At 35.7% G+C, this 22689-nt stretch overlaps 1 protein-coding gene across 2 annotated transcripts in view; it reads right to left on the bottom strand.

Annotated features, from left to right (window-relative positions):
* Positions 1 to 356: 356 nt before the first annotated feature.
* The window catches only part of LOC130049403 (BTB/POZ domain-containing protein 3-like), a 32493-nt gene continuing 10160 nt past the window's right edge, over positions 357 to 22689 (bottom strand). The window contains exons 1-3 of one of the 2 annotated variants that reach the window (XM_056146883.1): positions 12249 to 12506; positions 10724 to 10980; positions 7994 to 9333 (exon numbers count right to left, since the gene is read on the bottom strand). In XM_056146883.1, the coding sequence (XP_056002858.1) occupies positions 8304 to 9333; positions 10724 to 10980 (1287 nt within the window). In that variant the 5' untranslated portion in view covers positions 12249 to 12506 and the 3' untranslated portion in view covers positions 7994 to 8303. Of the gene's footprint in view, positions 1833 to 7993; positions 9334 to 10723; positions 10981 to 12248; positions 12507 to 22689 lie in introns of those variants that run through there. The other variant, XM_056146884.1, reaches the window with a different exon arrangement.

A 22689-nucleotide genomic window follows, 5' to 3' on the forward strand; every position in this document is an offset into this window, starting at 1 on the left:
GAAAATACGGATACATATTTAATTGCTGTTATAAAATTTAGAAATTCATTTCAAAATTAAGGATTATCTCCCTCGTGCATAGCTCTTAGCCTTGGACGAATTTGGCTCCACTTTTTTGGCACGCTGTTTTTGGCTATATTTAGCTCTAAAACTTCATAGTTATTTCGGATTTCAAACATTTCGGTTGAGCATCACTGAAGAGACGTCTGGTGCATCAAAATTGGTACCGTATAAGTTTTACATTTATAGTCCCATGATACTTACATCACCACAATTCAGTATTTCAAAGCAAACTGTTTCTTGGACGTTCAATGACAGGTCTCCTGTCGATACAAACAATTGAAACATCTTCAAAGTAGTGTCAAGAATTTTAATGCTTATCACCTAAAAATCAGCATTTACCCAGGAAAATGCTCAAACATAAGAACTCGATCTCGAGTAACTCTTGTCGGATCATGTGCAAGTGCAGAAGGATGGATGTCCAAACAAGTCATCAGCTTAAATTATAACAATCTACAGTGTAGATGATTTACTCTGGGTTGTGGCGTTGAGGATATCTAGTTTCAGAAAACATCGATACATTTATAGTGAAAGTGTGGATTGGTAATGAAGTAACTGCCTGTGATGTAAAATAAAACAATTACCAATATGTTTTAATTCACTGGGAGAAATTGTGCGAAGTGTTGAAAAGGCATAAATGTATGTGTAAATTAGTAAAATTGAGAATTAAGTCTCAAATATGATATTGTGTATGCATGAAAAACCTTTAACTTAATGTCACCATGTGTTCTATAGTTGAAGTGTTTACAAAGAACAGAAAAATCCTGGAAATTGCCCTCTGGTATCCGAAGTCCCATTAGTTTTTCCACTGTGTGCGTAAAAGATGAATTCAACACCATGTTCTGTGACGGACGATCTGTAATTGTGACCTCTCCAGCTCTCTGGTCCCTCTAGGCGTACACAGGCTCTGTATCTCACACCAGGGGCTAAACGCACCGGTTCCGGTAATGGTATAGTGAATTTTATATCGGAGGATTCTCTATTCTTTGTACAGGTACAGTAGATACTTCCTTGGAGTTCGCGAATAGCTTTCCTTGTATTGTGTATGTATATGGAATGACCTCCCACCCCATATAACGAAGTCATGGATTCTAACAGTCTTGTTCACTGTGAACTCTATACAATCCGGTAAGCTTCGACTATATGCCCAAAATCTCTCGGTATCTTTACGTTCTCCGCGTACCACACAAAATGTTTTACATGTTCGGACCTTGAATTTGAATTTTGTATTCTCTTTATCCACACTACCTACAATCACTTGCTGTAGACTCAATTTCTCTTGCGCATCAAGTATTTCCCGGTTACATACATCTTTGACAAATGTGTCTAAATTCATTGTATGAAAACGAATTGAATAAATCAGGTCCCCCATCATAGCTCGGATATTCGGATCAGTTTTCTCCATTTCCACTTTATCACACTGATTTTCCGACCATTTCATGAGAAAGTGATAAATTTCCAACTCATCCATTACCAAAGAATCAAGGGAGATAATGTATGTAAGGGTTTCTTTCGTTACCTCTAAAGCAGAGGGGGATTGTAAGACAGGAAACGGACCTGATTCAATGAAATCCTCACACTTCTCCAGAAGATCTTCCAGGTTAAATAATTTTGCACTTTCTAAGATAATCAAAACAGTCTCCTTCGTAATATTTTGATCCAGGTATGATTTTATTTTTGTCACCAAATCATCAACTCCGTATTTGTCTGCGGCATACAAGACAGAGGTTATTGTGTCCGCGCTGAAATCGACGTCACCACAGTATAAAAATCTGAAATACAGAAAAATAATGAGAAATTGAAGTTCAGTAGTGCAATTTAAGCGTATCAAAACCACTACTTAGACGCTAGTAACTTATTCTTGTCATCCTCAGGCATACATGTACATGTAAAGCTGTGTTCTTATCAATATTTGACTATTGCTATCTAATCAGTTAGAGGAAGTCCTCAGAATCCCTTGCTTGTCGTAAGAGGTGACTAAATTGGGCGGTCCTTTGAATGAGACCGTGAAAACCGAGGCCCCGTGTCAAAGATGGGGAACCATAAGCAACGATCGTAGGCCTATATTTTTCACCTTCCCACTGATATCTCCATATAAGGGAAAATTCTCGAGCGGGACACTAGGAAATATGCATTCTACCTACCTAGGAGATTCAGATGATCATGGTGGCCTTTGTTCCCGATGAAACAATTGTGATACACTATTTATAGTTTTATTTACTTCAGGATACTCTAGAGGCAAGTGCAATTGAAAATGTGCATTTTCAAAGATATTTTGACGTCAGAATTACCACGGTTTTTATCGGAATGTGGTCAAGCTTATTTCATTTATCATATTCTCAAAGGGTAAAAACATCTAAGCAAGTTAGCAAAAAAAGTATTCGATATCGTAACAGTGCATCAAATGAAGATGGCTCGATGTCTGGAACTATGATGTCGTCTGATTCCGCCAGGTCACCATACAGCATGACATCAAAGACTGGGCTTCTGCTGGACAGAACATATTTATGGGCGCGTACAAGTTTGCCCTCTTTCCCAACTCTAAATGTGACGTCACAATGGATCTGGTGAGTAAGCATATATCTGTTGCACTCATCGAGACTGAGACCAGAACGCCAATTCTTCGAATTTTCTGCCAGGGACATCTATAAACAAGAAGTGTATATATATCATTAACTGAAGCTTGCTTATTTCTAGAGTCCGGTCGTAGAAGTTTAGATTCTATTAATAGTGGAAGTTTTAAGAAGTTAGATTTGTCCAGCTGGGACAAGAAGTCTGGTATCATTCATTGTCTAATGAAAAAAATCACAATAGTATAGTTTTAGTACATAAAGGGTAATGCACATGCTGCAGTTTATTTTTTTTAAATGGATGTATATGTGCGTGTCAATATCTATGGAAAATAATCACATGCTGTTAAACAAATATTCATATAATTGACTATTTCAATGTAAATCATGATAAGACCAAGACATTTTATAATGCCTTCTTTCGCTATCTGAAATCCATGTTTAGAAATTATGCTGGCCCTTTCATAAAAAACCTAACAGGTGCCGTCTCATAGTGATAATGAAATTGCCTGTTTAGGTCGATGGCTATTTCATAAAAAAGACCATTATCTAGTTATAGGTGGAGTTACTTCTGAAAACGACAAAATCCTTGACACTTTAATGAAAGGTAAATATAGCAAAAAATGATCAGTCTCATAACTCTTATAAGTAGTACAAAATAGAGCATTGGGCAAACACTGACCCCAGGATATACCAGAGGCGGGATCAGGTGCCTAGGAGTATGAAAATCAGCAATTCAACAATAATGACCAGCTTATAGCATCTGATGATCATTTGACTACGTATTTTTCTAGTTATCAGTGGCACAAACATTAATACATGCCTGCTAAAGCCTATGATCGTCTGCTAGTCAAGGTTAGCCTGTGTAATAAGTCTTATGTCAAACAATGAGTAATTAATTCAAGGCAAAATCAATTTCACAAAGTTCTGTGGTCATTAAATAATCTTATTTGCAAATACAACAATATAAAGTTGAGTCGCCAGATTGCCGTTAATGTCTAGGTTTCATAAAATATCTAAATATGTAGCTGATATGGAGAACGCTGGTTTGTCTTTATTTTAAGCTGACTGGAATATACTGAATCGATATTTGAGTAGAATGTGTATTTTAATAGATAAAACGTTATTGATATCTTCTAATGTCGAGTTGAAGGCCGTGCATCAAAAATTTTGAATACATTCTTGCTTTACTAAATTTTAAAACAGGTCAGGAAATAAGCGAGCACAATTCCAGTACCTGTTAATACCAACAAACTTAATAGTAAAACACTACGTATAGATATTTTCAATGTAGAATTCCATCATCTTTTAAATATCAAACGTTACAACGCAATGGTTCGTAAAATCGGATAGGTATATCTACGAAAAATGATTTGAGCATGAAACTAAATATTTACGAGGATAAAATTGCGCTCAAAGCTACACCTTTTCCCCTGGAATAATGCCATCAACAAATTGAAATATACTGTGACATCATGGTGCATGTATAATGTTTCTATATTACTCTCGTCAAAATCGGGTCAATGGTTCTTAAGCATTAAGAGCGTTTTTCATTTTTGACCAGTTTTTCTAAGTTTCTTGATATATCCTTTTCATTGAAATTGTTGCCTTCATTTTCGCCTATGTTAAAGTAATTCACCTAATAATACTATGAACTAAATTTGAAAAGAATAAGCCAATACGTTTCCAAAATTCCCAATAGTTTAAACACATCCCTTCCCTCTTTACATTCATGTGTAAGTTCCCGTTATTTTCGCTCAGGTGAGCTAAACACTGAACCGCATGAATGGACTAGGCTCCTATAAAACAAAAACATGAGGATAATTCATCCCTCAGAAGAGAATCTAGGTCTCGTATTATAAGTACTGCACATAGAAGGGAGAAAACAAAATTCCTCTATTTGTGTCTTAATGGATCTCCATAGGAGTTTTGTTCCACCGTAAACATCGTGTTATTCATTCTCTACCCATAGTTCCGTGCGCTCCTCTCACTATACCTCTGTCAACGGCTTTTTACAGAAATCTTGTAAAAGTTTCTTTGATCCAACATTTATGTTTTGGACTAAATATTTAGTCATATTATGATATGTTTTTGGTGCAATCAAATTGATACTTACTGTAAATTGTTTAAAATCGCCGTTTTCTGATCATAAATTTGGAACTTCTTCGTAATATGCGTATGAATGTAGGATATTTTACGTGGTGGAGATTTAAATGTAAACATGGAATCAAAAGTAAGAAAGGCTGTAAAAATATGATAAAACTTGTAAAATAAGAGACAAACAGCTAAATGGTAAATATGCACTTATTAAAGTGTCAGTTGGCTATGAAAAGAGCCTGATGTATCACCTGTTGCCTGAACTTTTAAAGGGATAGGAAACCGAGAATGATTGTTTATATCATGTGATTATATTGTCACGTGATTCCAAGCGTTGATAGAGATGTATGTGAAGCTTCCGTAACGCGCCCTCTGGTGAGAGAATGCGTGTTATTGTCGCACTGCAAATAAGACAGGTCGGGTTTTGTTCTTCTTCATTGAAATTATATTGTACTAGGAGGGAGGTTTAATTGATCCAGTTTTATATTTCTCTCAATAGAAGTTTCTAATCTTACCTTGTGAACGATGTATTAGATGTAGCGTCCTTAGATACGATGGTATGACAGTATAATCTATGGTGGAATGTTGGTGTCATATATCATAATAATTATTTTGGAAATTTCTTCGGACCGCGATTATGAGAATTGATACACAATTTAAATATAAGTGAATTACGAGATAAGAAAATCCAATACCCAATAGCTAGGTGTGACAGCGCAAGACACGGTCACAAATTAATCACTTTGGTAAGGCGGCATAGTACGGCGTCGTAGAAAGGCCAAATAAAAATATGTTATTCCTTCCGACGATTTAGCAATTTGTTCGGATGAATTAGCAATTTTTTAGGACGAAATTTGAATTAGTTAGGACGAAATGGAAATTTATTCGGGTGAAATAGCAATTTATTCGGAAAATTAGTAGTTCTTTAGGACGAATTAACAATTTCTTCAGATGAAATAGAAATTCGTTCGGACCAATTAGCAATTTGTTTGGACGAAATAGAAAATCGTTCAAACGAATAAGTAAATTTGATCGGACAAATTAGTAATTTATACCGACAAGTTACCAACATTTAAGGGACATTTTCGACATATCTTTATAGAGAGCTCTCTGGATGCATGTAGGTATATAAATATAGGACTATAGGGAGGTTTGGTCCAGTGGAGAACGTCGCAACAAGGAGAGGGAAGGGAAACCCTGGTCCACTTCCAACTTTTAAAAAAAAAATCACTTTTTTCTTCTTTTACATGTTAGAACTGTTTTGGTCCGGTTGCCCCCCCCCCCCTCTCCTTTTCAAAAACGATGTTACGCGCCAGCTCGTGTCCCCGTTTCACTTTTGAAAATAGAGAACAAGAGTATGTGTACCCCTTTCTTACACTTTTGGAATCCCAAACGAAATCCTCATCTTTATAATAAGTGTTGTTTGATAAGATCGTCCCCTTGATTTTGGTGTTAGAAAGTTCTAAAATTGTTATTTGTTATAAAGGTTGGATATCCAGATTTGCGTTGACTAAACTTTAATAGGTTCTGATTGACACATAACTGCATTATTGTCGTCCTGTACAATTTCCTATTGAATGTGTTATACTCCGTTGTACAGAAAATTTTCATCTGATAAGCTTTAACGCTTGATCTTAATGTTATTAGAAAATAATCAAAATAACAAGATTTTGCAGCAAAGAATAGATTTCTTAAATATACAGCTCATATGAGGGCCGGATCAAGGAATTACAGTTAAGGGGGTGCAACTTTATGAGGCAGGGAGTCTGGGGGCCGCCTTGAGGTCTTCGTTGGTCCAGGGAGAAACCCTGGTGGGGACCCAGGGGGCGAAGTTCCCGGAAGCTTCTGGATAATACTGAATTTATATGCCCTGAAGTATGTCTTCTATGTAGTCATTTTTTCTATTGTCTGTAATATTTCATAAGGTGAAGTTAATAACCTGACGCAAATTTTATGGGTTTTGGGGAAGAATGAAAGTTCTCCCAATCAAAATCATTCAAAAAATAAAATATTTTGTCATTTATTTCTCCGAGGGTGGAAGAAATCATTGATTCTTTTGTCGTTTACAATTTTCTAAACAAGAGATCACAATTTGAAGTTGAAGTGGCTCACTACACCCTAAAATACTTTCTCAAATCAGTACAAATTGATTTAATCATAAAAGATGTGATGATATATAATAAGTATAGATGCCAAAAAGGCAAACAATATGCAAATTTGGATAAAAACATGATTTTCAGAAAAAAAAATTTCAACATATGTGAATAAAAGAATCTGGCAGACTTGAACTCGAGATCTGCAGTTCAACAACCCAATGCTTTAACCACTGAAGGTTATTAATCTTGCTAAAGACTACCGTAACAAGGAAACTTCGTATTTGAGATTATATTAAAAATACCCATGATGTTTAACTTTAATTACAAGTATTTGGAGAAGGACCTGTACTAACCATGTTAAATGTCATATAAAGAAACCACATGGTGCATCAAATTGGTACCGTAAAAGTTTTACATTATGACCCCTGGGTCGAGGTCTCTGCTGGTGGACAGTTTGTCCCCGAGGGTCTCTACAGCCCAGTAGCTAAGTACTTCGTTACTAGCTTGAAAATGCGGATGTATATTTAATTGCTGTGATAAAATTTAGAAATTCATTTCTAAATTAAGGATTATCTCCCTCATGCATAGCTCTTATCCTTAGATGAATTTGACTCCACTTTTTGGCACTCTGTTTTCCCCTAAATAGCTCTAGCAACTTTATTGTTATTTCGAATTTCAAACATTTCGGTTTAGCATCACTGAAGAGACATTATTTGTCAAAATGCTCATCTGCTGCAACAAAAGTGGTATAGTATAAGTTTTACATCAGTGCTCTAGAAGTATAGCGTTCGTCCAGCATGTGGAAGGTCGGGGTTCGAATCCCGGCCGTGATAGACCTAATTCATTAAAACGGGTAGTGACAGTTCCATCGCCAAACGCTCGGCATTAGGTGTGAATATCTCGGGTCCTAAGAGATGACCTTAAAAACGGATGTCCCGTGTCACAGTCGATGTGGCACGCTAAAAAACCTTCAATGCTCGATGGACGTAAGCGTCGAGTATAGGCCTAAATTTGAAGCGCTTCAGAGGTAATAATACAAAACAATAAAAATATCATATGGAGAATGTGACCAAAGACATCGCGGTTGAGAAGCGAAAGCCTCAATCGCTGGAATACCTCAATTAAATAACTAAATGGATTAAAATAATCATTTTACTTTGATATCGGTAGAACTCTAATAATCGCATAACACAAAACCAATGTAAACATACTTCCGTTCAATAATAATTATTTCTGTACTTTGATTTCTCTATTATTTCAACTTCATTAGTTCAAATAATAACAATAAAAATCTCTATATTTCAAAATGGTTTACATATGAATTTGTCATTGATCATAAGGACACACAGTTTCAGAAACCGTTGGTGAAATTATAGTGAATGGGGAATTGGTAAAATTGATTGTTAGCCCTAATTGTTACTGTTGTGAATTTCAAAAAGTCGTTAACTTGATATTAATGGACGTTGTACATTTCGATTGTTTACAAAGAACAGACAAATCCGGGGAACTGTCCTCCATCAGATGAAGTTGCATTATTTTCTCCAATATGTGTATAAAAGTTGAATTTAACACCATGATCTGTGACGGACGATCTGTAACTGTGACCTCTCCAGCTGGTGGGTCCCTCTAGACGTACCCAGGCTCTGTATCTCACACTAGGGGCTAAACGCACTGGTTCCGGTAATGGGATAGTGAATTTTATATCGGAGGATTTTCTTTTCTCTATCGTTTGAACAGGTACAGTTGATACTTCCTCGGAGTTCGCAAATAGCTTTCCTTGTATCGTGTATGCGTAGGGAATAGACAATCCACCCCACATAACGAAGCCATGGATTCTAACAGTCTTGTTCACTGTGAACTCTATACAATCTGCTAATCCATCACATGACCAACTATCGATCATACGACAATCTCCACGTAAAACGCAAAATGTTTTACTTTTTCGTTCGACGAATTGTAATTTTGTATTCTTTTTATCCAGATTACCGACAATCACTTGCTGTAAAGGAATTTGCTCTTGAACATTCAGTATTTCCCGATTGCACACATCTTTAACAAAGATGTCTAAATTCATGAGAGGAAAGCGGATTAGATAAATCAAGTCCCCCATCATAGCTCGAATATTCTGATCAATTGTTTCTATTCCCACTCTATCACACTGATTTTCAGCCCATTTTATGAGAAATCGATAAATTTCCAGCTCATCCATTACCAGAGAATCAAGGGAGATAATGTATGTAAGGGTTTCTTTCGTCATCTCTAAAGCAGAGGAGGATTGTAAGACAGCAAACGGATCTGATTCAATGAAATTCTTGCACTTTTTAAGAAGATCTTCAAGGTTAAATGACTTTGCACTTTCTAAAACTGTAAGAACAGTTTCGTTCGTAATATTTTGATCTAAGTGTGATTTTATTTTTGTCACCAAATCATCAACTCCGTATTTGTCTGCGGCATACAAGACAGAGGTTACTCTATCTGGAGTAAAGCTGTCGTCATCACAGTACAGAAATCTGAAATACAGATCGACAAATATTGAAAGTTGAAGTCCATTATAATAACTGAATAGGAAAAGTATATCAATACATCTCTCGTCACTTCTACCTTTCAGACTGAAGTTTAATATAGCATTTTATTAATATATCTGCAAAACTCTGGATTGAATTGAGGATTACAGATCCATTCCTAAATATAACCTTCAACAGAACAGGTTTGTTTGTGTGTGCATGATTGGGTTCTCCTGTAGCTGTTTGTATTGCTGTCTCAAAATGTGATAAATAAACATTATCACATTCCCACCGTGCATTTACTCTGCAAGTTGGCAATCTGATATTTACATATGCAGTATATCACGAATCGTTAGAGAAAAACAAGATTAATCACACTCCCATTTTCTATAGATTGATATTCCACAACATTTTGTGGATGCGCACATACTTACATTGTTAATGGTTGGGGTTAATAACTAGAGTTTAATTGTTTATCATATTTTCGAAATGGCAAAGTTATCGTTAATGTCTAAAATACAAGTTTTCGATACCGTAGAATACGTTACTACATACACTATTCCACATTGGCAGGGTTTGACACTAAGGCACGTCCGACCGACCGAGTCTACGAAATGATAGATCCGGTCAAATAAAATGTCGATTTACTAGTCCGACTGGTCGTGTTAAAAAAATTAACAAGAAACTTTACTTTAAACCGTAAGATATTTTATTCTTAACTAAAAGAAAATAACTGTAAAGAGTTTGCAAGCAATCTTGAACCGTGTGATGGAATAATCTCTATTTTTAGTTCTAATAAATAAGTTGCGGTCGGTAGTGATGTTTTACGACATCTACTCGATGTTCATTTTAAACGGTTTATTTGAATTTACTATAATAAAGTGTTTATGAAGTCAATAAATTACGTCGTAAACAGCTATTTATCGGTGTTGGCATATGTGCGGGAATGTCTCTATATTTAAATACGACTTCTTGTCCTCAAGGAAAGACGTCCCAGGAGAAAAAAGAAAAGGTTAGGAAGAAACAAAGCAGGGATTATGAAATATAAATTAAATAAAAAGCCGGTTGAGGTCATTTTTTACTAACTAGACTAAAGAATATCCGTGCCTGGTAGAATTTAAAGAAACAGAAAACGTGTTTGAAAATCAAATGGAAGGACGAGACTTAAGATATTTTTGAGACAATTAAATACGTTTTGGTTCAAACTTAACGTTTGTCATTTAAATGAAGTATTTAAATATGGAGAAACTATCAGGTTTTTTTTGGAAAGTTGGTCAGGACTAGTGGATATAGAGTCGGGTCTAGTAAAAATCATTTAAAGTAGCCCGACTGGTCTAGTGCTCAAAAAAGTAAATGTCAAACCCTGATTGGGGTTAATAACTAAAAGTATTAATACCGTAACAGCGCATCAAAAGAAGACGGCTCGATGTCTGGAACTATGATGTCGTCTGATTCAGCAAGGTCGCCATACAGCATGGCATCAAAGACTGGACTTCTGCTGGACAGAACATACTTATGGGCGCGTACAAGTTTGCCCTCTTTCCCAACTCTAAATGTGACGTCACAATGGATCTGGTGAGTAAGCATATATCTGTTGCACTCAGCGAGACTGAGACCTGAACGCCAATTGTTCGAATTTTCTGCCAGGGACATCTGTAAATGTCAAGTGTATATATATCATTTAATAAAACTTCATTACAATGTATACATCACTGGAGACAAATCCATGAATCATAGGGGTTAAGGCATTCGCCTCGCAGCCGGTAAGCTAGGGTCGGATCCCTATTCTATGCTGCTTGACATATACAGTGATTCACGCTCCGCCAACCATATGATATAATGGCGGTAACAATAGAAATGAAATAAACAACATACCGGTAAATTAGAATTGAAACAAACAAGATACCGGTAACAATAGAATTGAAATAAACAAGATACCAGTAACAGTGGAATTAAACAAACAAGACACCGATGATAGTAGAATTGATATTTGTTTTACTAGACCTAAATGCCGAATGTTTGGTAAATGGGCAGTTGATGCTTATATTATTGATACAACTCGATCTTTGACACATACACAGTAGGTTAAGGATCTAAACTATGGTGAACAATTCTGTTATTGACTATGCTACCGTGTCACCGGAATTATTCCTCAATTTGTTCGACTTCAATATACATGTATAACATTTTGACCGGATTTTGAGTGATATTCATAATCCAACATAGATGATGAGAAAAGCTTATCAATTAGTTGTATTAGTACATGAAAGGAAAAGATAACGAACAGTGATAAATCTCATGACTCCTATGACCAATACAAAATAGAGAGTTGGGCAAATACGAACTCCTGGATATACCAGAGGTGGGATCAGGTACCCAGGAGGATACGTTTCCCTTCTCCACCAGTCACACTAGACGTGAGCCCTATATCTTGATCAGGTAAATTTTTGACAATAGTATCAATGAGGAAGGACCTCACTCTGTAGATAATGATAATAATGTTAAATCTAGATGGTGAAATGACCGGCTAGCAGATTTTGAATTAAAGATAAATAATGAGAAAATTCATGAACTTTTAAATAAGCTTATTAATGTTGTTAATTATTAATTCTGCTGCTGTAGAATTTGGCATGTTTGTTGATGCTAAAACTGTTGAAAATCATAGGAATAGTAATGTGAAAAAAATCTAGTAGAAAGAGATATTTTAATAGTGATTGTTATATGAAGCGTAAGAAGTACCACAGTTCTAAAAATTATTATTATCGTGCTCGTGCAACTGTTGCTTACTCAGGGTCAGTATTAGTAAAGGGTACAAGAAAACTTTGCAAAAGCAGTTGAAAGAGTTTCAGAAATAATTTATTAATAAATGAAGAAATTAAGATAAATTAAGAAGTGTGCGTATTTCTGAACCTAAGGCATACCGTAAATCTGGTTATTTTTGCTGTCGATTAGATCCGTAGTCAAACTTGGTGTGCCACGAACGCCCTAACATTTGGTATGAAGCACATCAGACAGTATTTGACCAATGAAAGGTTGTATTTCCAAATTAAATCACTATAGTGATCATAGTATTTGTTGAATTGTTCAATCATCAACTAATACCAGTAGTCCGTCTTGATTCTATAGAACTGGTGATGTGCATAACATGCTCTGGGGCTCTCACGTATCCAAACAGTCGAAAGACAAAAACCCCGTATGTCGACCATAATGTAAGATTGTTACGCATATATAGACATTTGGCAATGGACAAATATTGAATTATAAATCAGATGTGGAGTACCCTGGTGCGTCATTGGTTTTACTCTGACTGGGGTAGCAGAATATATCAAATAAACATATCAATAGAATGAGTGTTTTAGTAGATAAAACGTCTTTGCTACATCTAGATGTCGAGTTAAAGGCCACAGAGGTCACAACAAGAGATTTAAATCAATTCAGTCTCATGAAAATACAAAATCAGGCCAGGGAATAAAAGAACACAATTCTTGTTCATTGGAATTCTAACAGCCTAGAAAAGCAAGGACTAATACGGAAGTTCTGAGTTCCCCAAGAGTTATTTCCATTTGTCGAACTCTTCCGTAAATTATGACGTAAAATATGATGACAGTGGGCACATTTGCTAATTACTATCGTTGTATTATTTCTTTAAAAATGATATCCAGAGTTTCTGAAACCATCCTATCTCAGGGAAAAGGCAACTTTAGTGAGTTTATGAGTATTGGATAACAAAATGGCTCAAACAAATATTGTTAATTGTCATCTTTCTTTGATAAAAGCGTCACTCATGTAGAAGAGGAAACTAATAATGATTCAATAGCCAATTTGATGATCTTATTCAAACAAATTATGCTTGATATGGCCAGAATATGCATAACAGTGACTGATATCAACAAAAGTTACGCTTTTATTACATTAATCGTTCGTAATCGTTATGTACAATGCCAGTCTACGATATAATGTATACATTGTGTACCCACCATACGTCATAGAATGCGAAAGAGTTCGACAAAGGGAAATAACTTTTGGGTAACTCGGAACTTGCGTATTAGATATTATCATTACAGAATTCCAACATCTTTTATACATCAATTACAACGTAATGATTTGTAGAATTGGATAGTCGTAACCAAGGAAGGTAATTTCAGCTTAAACTGTAATTTTTACTAAAACAAAATTGCCTTTTAAGGCACACCCTTTCCTCTGCCTTCAACAAATTAGAATATAATGTAACATTATAGTACACAGATATTGTTTGCGCGGGTACGTTAAGGCAGGTTATGAAAATATTTACTGGGATAAAATCCGCGAAACAATGTGACGTCATAATTGAAATAAGTATATTATCACTAAGTATATTGAATTCCGATTTTATTTTTTAAGTATTATTTATGCATAAAATAAACCATGCAGCAACTAAGTTCCAACGGAATTCGAAATGCTATACTGCTGTTGTGTAATTTCTGTCTCATCAATATGAAAGTAAACTGATGACGTCATGACTATGCATCGAGTGACGTTGACACATGCAAGGAATTTGTTTATGTGTGTCATGCAAATATTGACAAAATGTGGAGTATTTGAAATATATAACATGGGATATATGGAATATATATGTGAAACGCTGAGAATTTATTGATATTAAGAAGGTATTTTGGTATCATTTACTGACAATTTTGTTTAACGGAGAAAACATTCCATTTAGCATGTCGGTCCGATTTTCCTCTGTCACAGACTGAAATAAAACTGCAAAAGTAGCATATTATGCCGCATACTTTTAGATACTTTTTATACACCGTTTGAAAGGTCATAAACTAATGTACACGGCAATTACTGATAGAATCGTCTGTTAAGAAAACTTTTAAAGAAAACTGCATAGCATCAGTGCAAAATGCAAAACATGGGCTAGATGGTTTCGTGTTTAAATGTTCAATAATTATTTCTTGTTGAAAGTGGTAGGATTCTATCAGTAATTCTGATATACTAGGAGTATTTTACCGTCATTATCGCCAGTTAGACCAATATTTAAATCTTGGGATAATGTGTTGCTTTTACATTTTCTATTAAGGTACCTCATGATCTATTTATAACAGGCATGCAATGACGTCATACGGAAGCGCATGTTTGTCATGTTGTTATGATGCAAAATGTTTTCATGTAAACAACCAAAATAGTTTTTAAGAGGTAGTAGCTCCCTCTCTCTGTGTAAGACAGATTTTTAAAAAATTATACACTTTACGTGCATAAATGAAGCATGACCTGCCTTAACATACCCGCGTGTATATTACTTTATTAAAAATCCGATCAATAGTTGTTAAGAGTGGTTTTTATTACTTTATATTACTTCAAATTATATACCTTTGATTAAGGAGTGTTCCTATCATTCTTTTTAATGTTAAAGTCTTTAAAATAGCTTTATGATGCCATGGGCTAAACTTGAAAAGAATATATTAAATATTTTCCAAAGTTCCGAAATTCTTGCCCACCTACAGTGATATTGTCTCAGGTGAAATAAATATTGAGACGCTTGAATGGCTTAGGCTTCTATGGGGAATAATGTGAGGACAAATCGCTTCTCGGAATGGAATCGAGGTCCACGTTTTATTAGGCATTGCACATGAACTGACGAAAACAAAACTGCCCTATTTATGTTTCAATCGATTTCCATAGAATTTTTCATTTAACTGAAAACATTCAGTTATTGTAACATTACACTTAAGGCAGTTATAATGTTTTTTCTTCAATGAATATATAAAGTAATACCAGTGAGATTCAAGTTGTTGAATTATATATTTTATTATATTTGATTAAATAAACTTTACTCAGCATACCTTGTGAATGAATTAAAACAGATAACGTCCTTATATACGATGGTTTGAGACTACAATCTATGGTGGGATGTTCGTGTCATATCATGATAATTCTACGCGGGGGATCTCTACCGACTGTCAACATAATATTTGACAGTTTGAAGATATCCAAAGTATCTTGTAGGGTTTTACTATATGAAATATACACTCAATTGTCCCTCCAATCAAAATTTTTATTGAAGAAGCAACTCTCTATGATGTCAAAAAGTCTAGTCTTTAATTTATCGTGACGAATGGTCGTGTACTGTGTTGAAAAGTCATAGGTTTTAATGCTATTGATTTAGGGAAAATTCTGTGATTTCAAGTTTACTAAAAGTTCTTTAGAATTTCTAAGAATCCATATTTGATTAACACCACTTCTGGCATATGTAGTCGCACAGTAAGTTTGAAGTTTCTCCTTCACAGCTGTTAACATTTTCGTGAGGAGCAAAGATAGGGGCTTGGTAGAGCACTTACTGGATCCAGCAATGTATCTTTGTTTGTAAGGGTTTTTATGTAGTTTAGGAATCCAGTATAGGTACGGTAACTCATATTCATTCGACTCATTGACTGGAATATTAAATGTGTCTAAAACTGAAGCATGGTTTTGAAGAATTCTATACAATCCGGTAAGATTCAACTATATGCCCAAAATCTCTCGGTATCTTTCCGTTCTCCGCGTAAAACACAAAATGTTTCACGTTTCCGTTCCTCGAATTTGAACTTCGTGCTCTTTTTATCCACACTACCCACAATCACTTGCTGTAGATTCAATTTCTCTTGCGCATCAAGTATTTCCCGGTCACAGACATCTTTAACAAAGGTGTCTAAATTCATTGTATGAAAACGAATTGAATAAATCAGGTCCCCCATCATAGCTCGGATATTCGGATCAGTTTTATCCATTCCCACTCTATCGCACTGATTTTCAGCCCATTTTATGAGAAAGTGATAAATTTCCAACTCATCCATTGCCAAAGAATCAAGGGAGATAATGTATGTAAGGGTTTCTTTCGTTATCTCTAAAGCAGAGGGGGATTGTAAGACAGGAAAAGGATCTGATGAAATGAAATAATCACACTTATCTAGACGATCTACAAGATTAAATGATTTTGCACTTTCTAAGATAATCAAAACAGTTTCGTTCGTAATATTTTGATCCAGGTATGATTTTATTTTTGTCACCAAATCATCAACTCCGTACTTGTTTGCGGCATACAGGAGAGAGGTTACTGTGTCTGGGCTGAAATCGACGTCACCACAGTATAAGAATCTGAAATACAGAAAAGCAATAATGAGAAATTGAAGTTCAGTTGTATAAGCATATCAAAATCACTACTTAGATGGTAGTAACTTATTCTGGTCATCCTGAGGCATACATGTACATATAAAGCTGTGTTCTTATCAATATTTTACTATTGTTATCTAATTAGTTAGAAGAAGTCCCCAGAATCCCTTGCTTGTCGTAAGAGGTGATTAAATTGGGCGGTCCTTTAACTGAGACAGTAAAAACCGAGGTCCCGTGTCAAAGCCGGGCTTCGATAAGCAACGATCATAGGCCTACATTTTGCAGCTTCCCACTGATATCTCCATATAAGGGAAAATTCTCGAGCGGGACACTAGGAAATATCCATTCCACCTACCTAGGAGATTCGGATGAGCATTGTGGCTTTTGTTCCCGACGAAACAATTGTGATACACCATTTATGCAAGGTGAAGATAACGAACAGTGATCAATCTCATAACTCCCACAAGCAATGCAAAACAGACAGGTGGGCAAACACGGACCCCTGGACACACCAGAGGTGGGATCAGGTGCCCAGGAGGAGTAAGCATCCCCTGTCGACCGGTCACACCCGCCGCGAGCCCTATATCCTGATCAGGCAAACGGGGTCATCCGCAGTCAAAATCAGTGTGCCAAGAACGGCCTATACTTTTATGTATTTACTTCAGGATACTCTAGATGCAAATGAAATTGAAAATATGCATTTTCAAAGATATCTTGACATCAGAATTACCACGGTTTTTATCGGAATGTGGTGAGGTTTATTTCATTTATCATATTCGCAAAGGGTAAAAAAACATATAATAAAGTTTAGAAAAAAAAGTATTCTATACTGTAACAGCGCATCAGATGAAGACAGCTCGATCTCTGGGACTATGATGTCTGATTCCCCCAGGTCGCCATACAGCATGGCATAAAAGACTGGGCTTCTGCTGGACAGAACGTACTTATGGACGCGTACAAGTTTGCCCTCATTTCCCAACTCTAAATGTGACGTCACAATGAATCTGGTGGGTAAGCATATATCTGTTGCACTCAGCGAGACTGAGACCAGAACGCCAATTCTTCGAATTTTTTGCCAGCGACATCTGTAAACAAGAAGTATATATATCATTAACTGAAGCCTAGACCGGTCATACAAGTTTAAATTCTAATAAAGGTTGAAGTTTTAAGAAGTTAGATTTCTAGACCTGGGACAAGAAGTCTGTTAAAAGTCATTGTCTAATGAATAAAATCACAATAGCAAGGTTTTAGTACATAAAGGGTAATACACATGATACATTTATTAAAAGAAGTAACATTACATGCAGATGTGCGCGTCAATATCTATCGACAATAGTCACCTGGTGCTGAATCAATTTTCATTTAATTGACTATTTCGATGTAAATCAGGATACGACGAAGATATTTTGTAATGCCTTCTTTCGCTATCTAAAATCCATGTTTAGAAATCATGCTGACCCTTTCATAAAAAATCCTAGCAGGTGCTTTTATAAAAAAAAAAAAAAAAAAAACATCTAACAGGTGCCTTCTAACAGTGATAATGAGTATGACTGTTTAGGTCGATGACTATTTCGTAAAAACGTTTTCTAGTTTTAGGTGGAATTACTTCTGAAAACGACAAAATCATTGACACTTTAATCTGACTATCAGCAATTCAACAATTATGACCAGCGAGCCTAAGGCATGCGATGGTCATTTCACTGCGTATTTTTCTAGTTGTCAGTCACAAAAACATTACTACATGCCTAGTAAAGCCTATACCCATCTGCTAGTCATGGTTAGCCTGTGCAATAAGTATTGTGTCAAACAAAGAGTAATTAATTCAAGGCAAAATCAATTCTGCAAATTCTGTGGTCGTTAAAATAATTTTATTTGCAAACACAACAATATAATGTCGAGTCGCCAGTTTACCCTTAATGTCTAGGTTTCATAAAATATCTAAATATGAAGCTGATATGGAGAACCTTGGTATGTCTTTATTTTAAGCTGACTGGAATATACCGAATCGATATTTGAGTAGAATGTGTATTTTAATAGATAAAACGTTATTGATATATTTTAATGTCGAGTTGAAGGCCGTGCATCAAAAAGTCTTGCTTTATCAAATTTTAAAACAGGTTAGGTAATAAGCGAGCACAATTCCAGTACATGTGAATACCAACAAACTTAATCGTAAAAGACTACGTATAGATATTTTCAATGTAGAATTCCAGCATTTTTTAAATATCAAACATTACAACGCAATGGTTCGTAAAATCGGATAGGTATATCTACGAAAAATGATTTGAGCATGAAACTAAATATTTACGAGGATAAAATTGCGCTCAAAGCTACACCTTTTCCCCTGGAATAATACCATCAACAAATTGAAATATACTGTGACATCATGGTGCATGTATAATGTTTCTATATTACTTTCGTCAAAACCAGGTCAGTGGTTCTTAAGCATTAAGAGCGTTTTTCATTTTTGACCAGTTTTTCTAAGTTTCTTGATATATCCTTTTCATTGAAATTGTTGCCTTCATTTTCTCCTATGTTAAAGTAATTCACCTAATAATACTATGAAAAAAAAATTGAAAAGAATAAGCCAATACGTTTCCAAAATTCCCAATAGTTTAAACACATCCCTTTCCCCTCTTTACATTCATGTGTAAGTTCCCGTTATTTTGGCTCAGGTGAGCTAAACACTGAACCGCATGAATAGATTAGGCTCCTATAAAACAAAAACATGAGGATAATTCATCCCTCAGAAGAGAATCTAGGTCTCGTATTATAAGTACTGCACATAGAAGGGCGAAAACAAAATTCCTCTATTTGTGTCTTAATGGATCTCCATAGGAGTTTTGTTCCACCGTAAACATCGTGTTATTGTCACACTGCAAATAAGACAGCTCGGATTTTGTTCTTCTTCATTGAAATTATATTGTTATAGGAGGGGGGTTTAATTGATCCAGTTTTATATTTCTCTCAATAGAAGTTTCTAATCTTACTTTGTGAACGAGGTATTAGATGTAGCGTCCTTAGATACGACGGTATGACAGTATCATCTATGGTGGAATTTTGCTGTCATATATCATAATGATTATTTTAGAAATTTCTTCGGACCGCGATTATGACATTCGATACCCAATTTAAATATAAATGAATTACGAGATAAGAAAATCCAATACCCAATAGCTAGGCGAGATAGCGCAAGACATGGTCACACATTAATCACATTGGTAAGGCGGCATAGTACGGTGTCGTAGAAAGGGCAAAAAAATATATTATTTCTTCCGACGATTCAGCAATTTGTTCGGATGAATTAGCATTTTTTTAGTACGAAATGTGAATTAGTTAGGACGAAATCGAAATTTATTCGGATGAAATAGCAATTTATTCGGAGAATTAGTAGTTCTTTAGGACGAATTAACAATTTGTTCAGATGAAATAGAAATTCGTTTGGACCAATTAGCAATTTCTTTGGAGGAATTAACAAATGGTTTGAACGAAATAAAAATTCGTTCGGACGAATTAACAATTTCTTCGGAAAAATTATAAATTTCTTCGGACTACATAAAAATTTGTTCGAACGAATAAGTGAATTATCAATTTGTTCGGACGAAATAGAAAATCGTTCAAACGAATAAGTAAATTTGATCGGACAAATTAGTAATTTATACCGACAAGTTAAGGGACATTTTCGTCATATCTTTATAGAGAGCTCTCTGGATGCATGTAGGTACATAAATATAGGACTAAATGGAGGTTTGGCCCAGCGGAGAACTTCGCAACAAAGAGAGGGAAGGGAAACCCTGGTCCACTCCCCACTTTTTTGAAAATTTCATTTTTTTCTTCTTTTACATGTTAAAACTCTTTTTGGTCCGGTTGCCACCCCCCACCCCCCCACCCCCACCCCCGTCCTTTTGACTGAGCCCACCTCTCCTATTCAAAAACGATGTTACGCGCCAGCTCGTGTCCCCGTATCACTTTTGAAAATAGATGACAAGGGTATGTGTGCCCCTTTCTTACACTTTTGGAATCCCAAACGAAATCCTCATCTTCATAATAAGTGTTGTTTGATAAGATCGTCCCCTTGATTTTGGTGTTAAAAAGTTCTAAAATTGTTATTTGTTATAAAGGTTGGATATCCAGATTTGCGTTGACTAAACTTTAATAGGTTCTGATTGACACATAACTGCATTATTGTCGTCCTGTACAAAATCGATTTTCTATTTAATTTGTTATACTCCGTTGTACAGAAAATGTTCATCTGATAAACTTTAACGCTTGATCTTAATCTTATTAGAAAATAATCAAAATAACAAAATTTTGCAGCAAAGAATAGATTTCTTAAATATACAGCTCATATGAGGGTCGGGTCAAGGAATTACAGTTAAGGGGGTGCAACTTTATGAGGCAGGGAGTCTGGGGGCACCCTTGAGGTCTTCATTGGTCCAGGGAGAAACACTGGTGGGGACCCAGGGGGCGAAGTTCCCGGAAGCTTCTGGATAATACCGAATTTATATGCCCTGAAGTATGTATTCTATGTAGTAATATTTTCTATTGTCTGTAATATTTCATAAGGTAAAGTTAATAACCTGACGCAAATGTTATGGGTTTTGGGGAAGAATGAAAGTTCTCCCAACCAAAATCATTCAATAAATAAAATATTTTGTCATTTATTTCTCCGAGGGTGGAAGAAATCATTGATTCTTTTGTCGTTTACAATTTTCTAGACAAGAGATCACGATTTGAAGTTGAAGTGGCTCACTACACCCTAAAATACTTTTGGAGAAGGACCTGTACTAACCATGTTAAATGTCATATAAAGGAACGACATGGTGCATCAAATTGGTACCGTAAAAGTTTTACATTATGACTCCTGGGTCGAGGTCTCTGCTGGTGGACAGTTTGTCCCTGAGGGTCTCTACAGCCCAGTAGCTAAGTACTTCGTTACTAGCTTGAAAATGCGGATGTATATTTAATTGCTGTGATGAAATTTAGAAATTCATTTCTAAATTAAGGATTATCTCCCTCATGCATAGCTCTTATCCTTAGATGATTTGACTCCACTTTTTGGCACTCTGTTTTCCCCTAAATAGCTCTACCAACTTTATTGTTATTTCGAATTTCAAACATTTCGGTTTAGCATCACTGAAGAGACATTATTTGTCAAAATGCGCATCTGCTGCAACACAAGTGGTATAGTATAAGTTTTACATCAGTGCTCTAGAAGTATAGCGTTCGTCCAGCATGTGGAAGGTCGGGGTTCGAATCCCGGCCGTGATAGACCTAATTCATTAAAACGGGTAATGGTAAAATCCAGTATGTGTATAAAAGTAGAATTCAACACCATGATCTGTGACGGACGATCTGTAATTGTGACCTATCCAGCTGGCGGGTCCCTCTAGACGTACACAGGCTCTGTATCTCACACCAGGGGCTAAACGCACTGGTTCCGGTAATGGGATAGTGAATTTTATATCGGAGGATTTTCTTTTCTCTATCGTTTGAACAGGTACAGTTGATACTTCCTCGGAGTTTGCAAATAGCTTTCCTTGTATCGTGTATGCGTAGGGAATAGACAATCCACCCCACATAACGAAGCTATGGATTCTAACAGTCTTGTTCACTGTGAACTCTATACAATCTGCTAATCCATTACATGACCAACTATCGATCATACGATAATCTCCACGTAAAACGCAAAATGTTTTACTTTTTCGTTCTACGAATTGTAATTTTGTATTCTTTTTATCCATATTACCGACAATCACTTGCTGTAAAGGGATTTGCTCTTGAACATCCAGTATTTCCCGATTGCACACATCTTTAACAAAGATGTCTAAATTCATGAGAGGAAAGCGGATTAGATAAATCAGGTCCCCCATCATAGTTCGAATATTCTGATCAGTATTTTCCATTCCCACTCTATCACACTGAATTTCAGCCCATTTTATGAGAAACTGATAAATTTCCAGCTCTTCCATTACCAGAGAATCGAGGGAGATAATGTATGTAAGGGTTTCTTTCGTTATCTCTAAAGCAGAGGGGGATTGTAAGACAGGAAAAGGATCTGATTCAATGAAATTCTTGCATTTTTTAAGAAGATCTTCAAGGTTAAATAACTTTGCACAATCTAAAACTGTAAGAACAGTTTCGTTCGTAATATTTTGATCCAGGTAGGATTTTATTTTTGTCACCAAATCATCAACTCCGTATTTGTCTGCGTCATACAGGACAGAA

The sequence above is a fragment of the Ostrea edulis genome, chromosome 8 (genome assembly GCF_947568905.1).
Source record: "Ostrea edulis chromosome 8, xbOstEdul1.1, whole genome shotgun sequence".
NCBI classification, from domain to species: domain Eukaryota; kingdom Metazoa; phylum Mollusca; class Bivalvia; order Ostreida; family Ostreidae; genus Ostrea; species Ostrea edulis.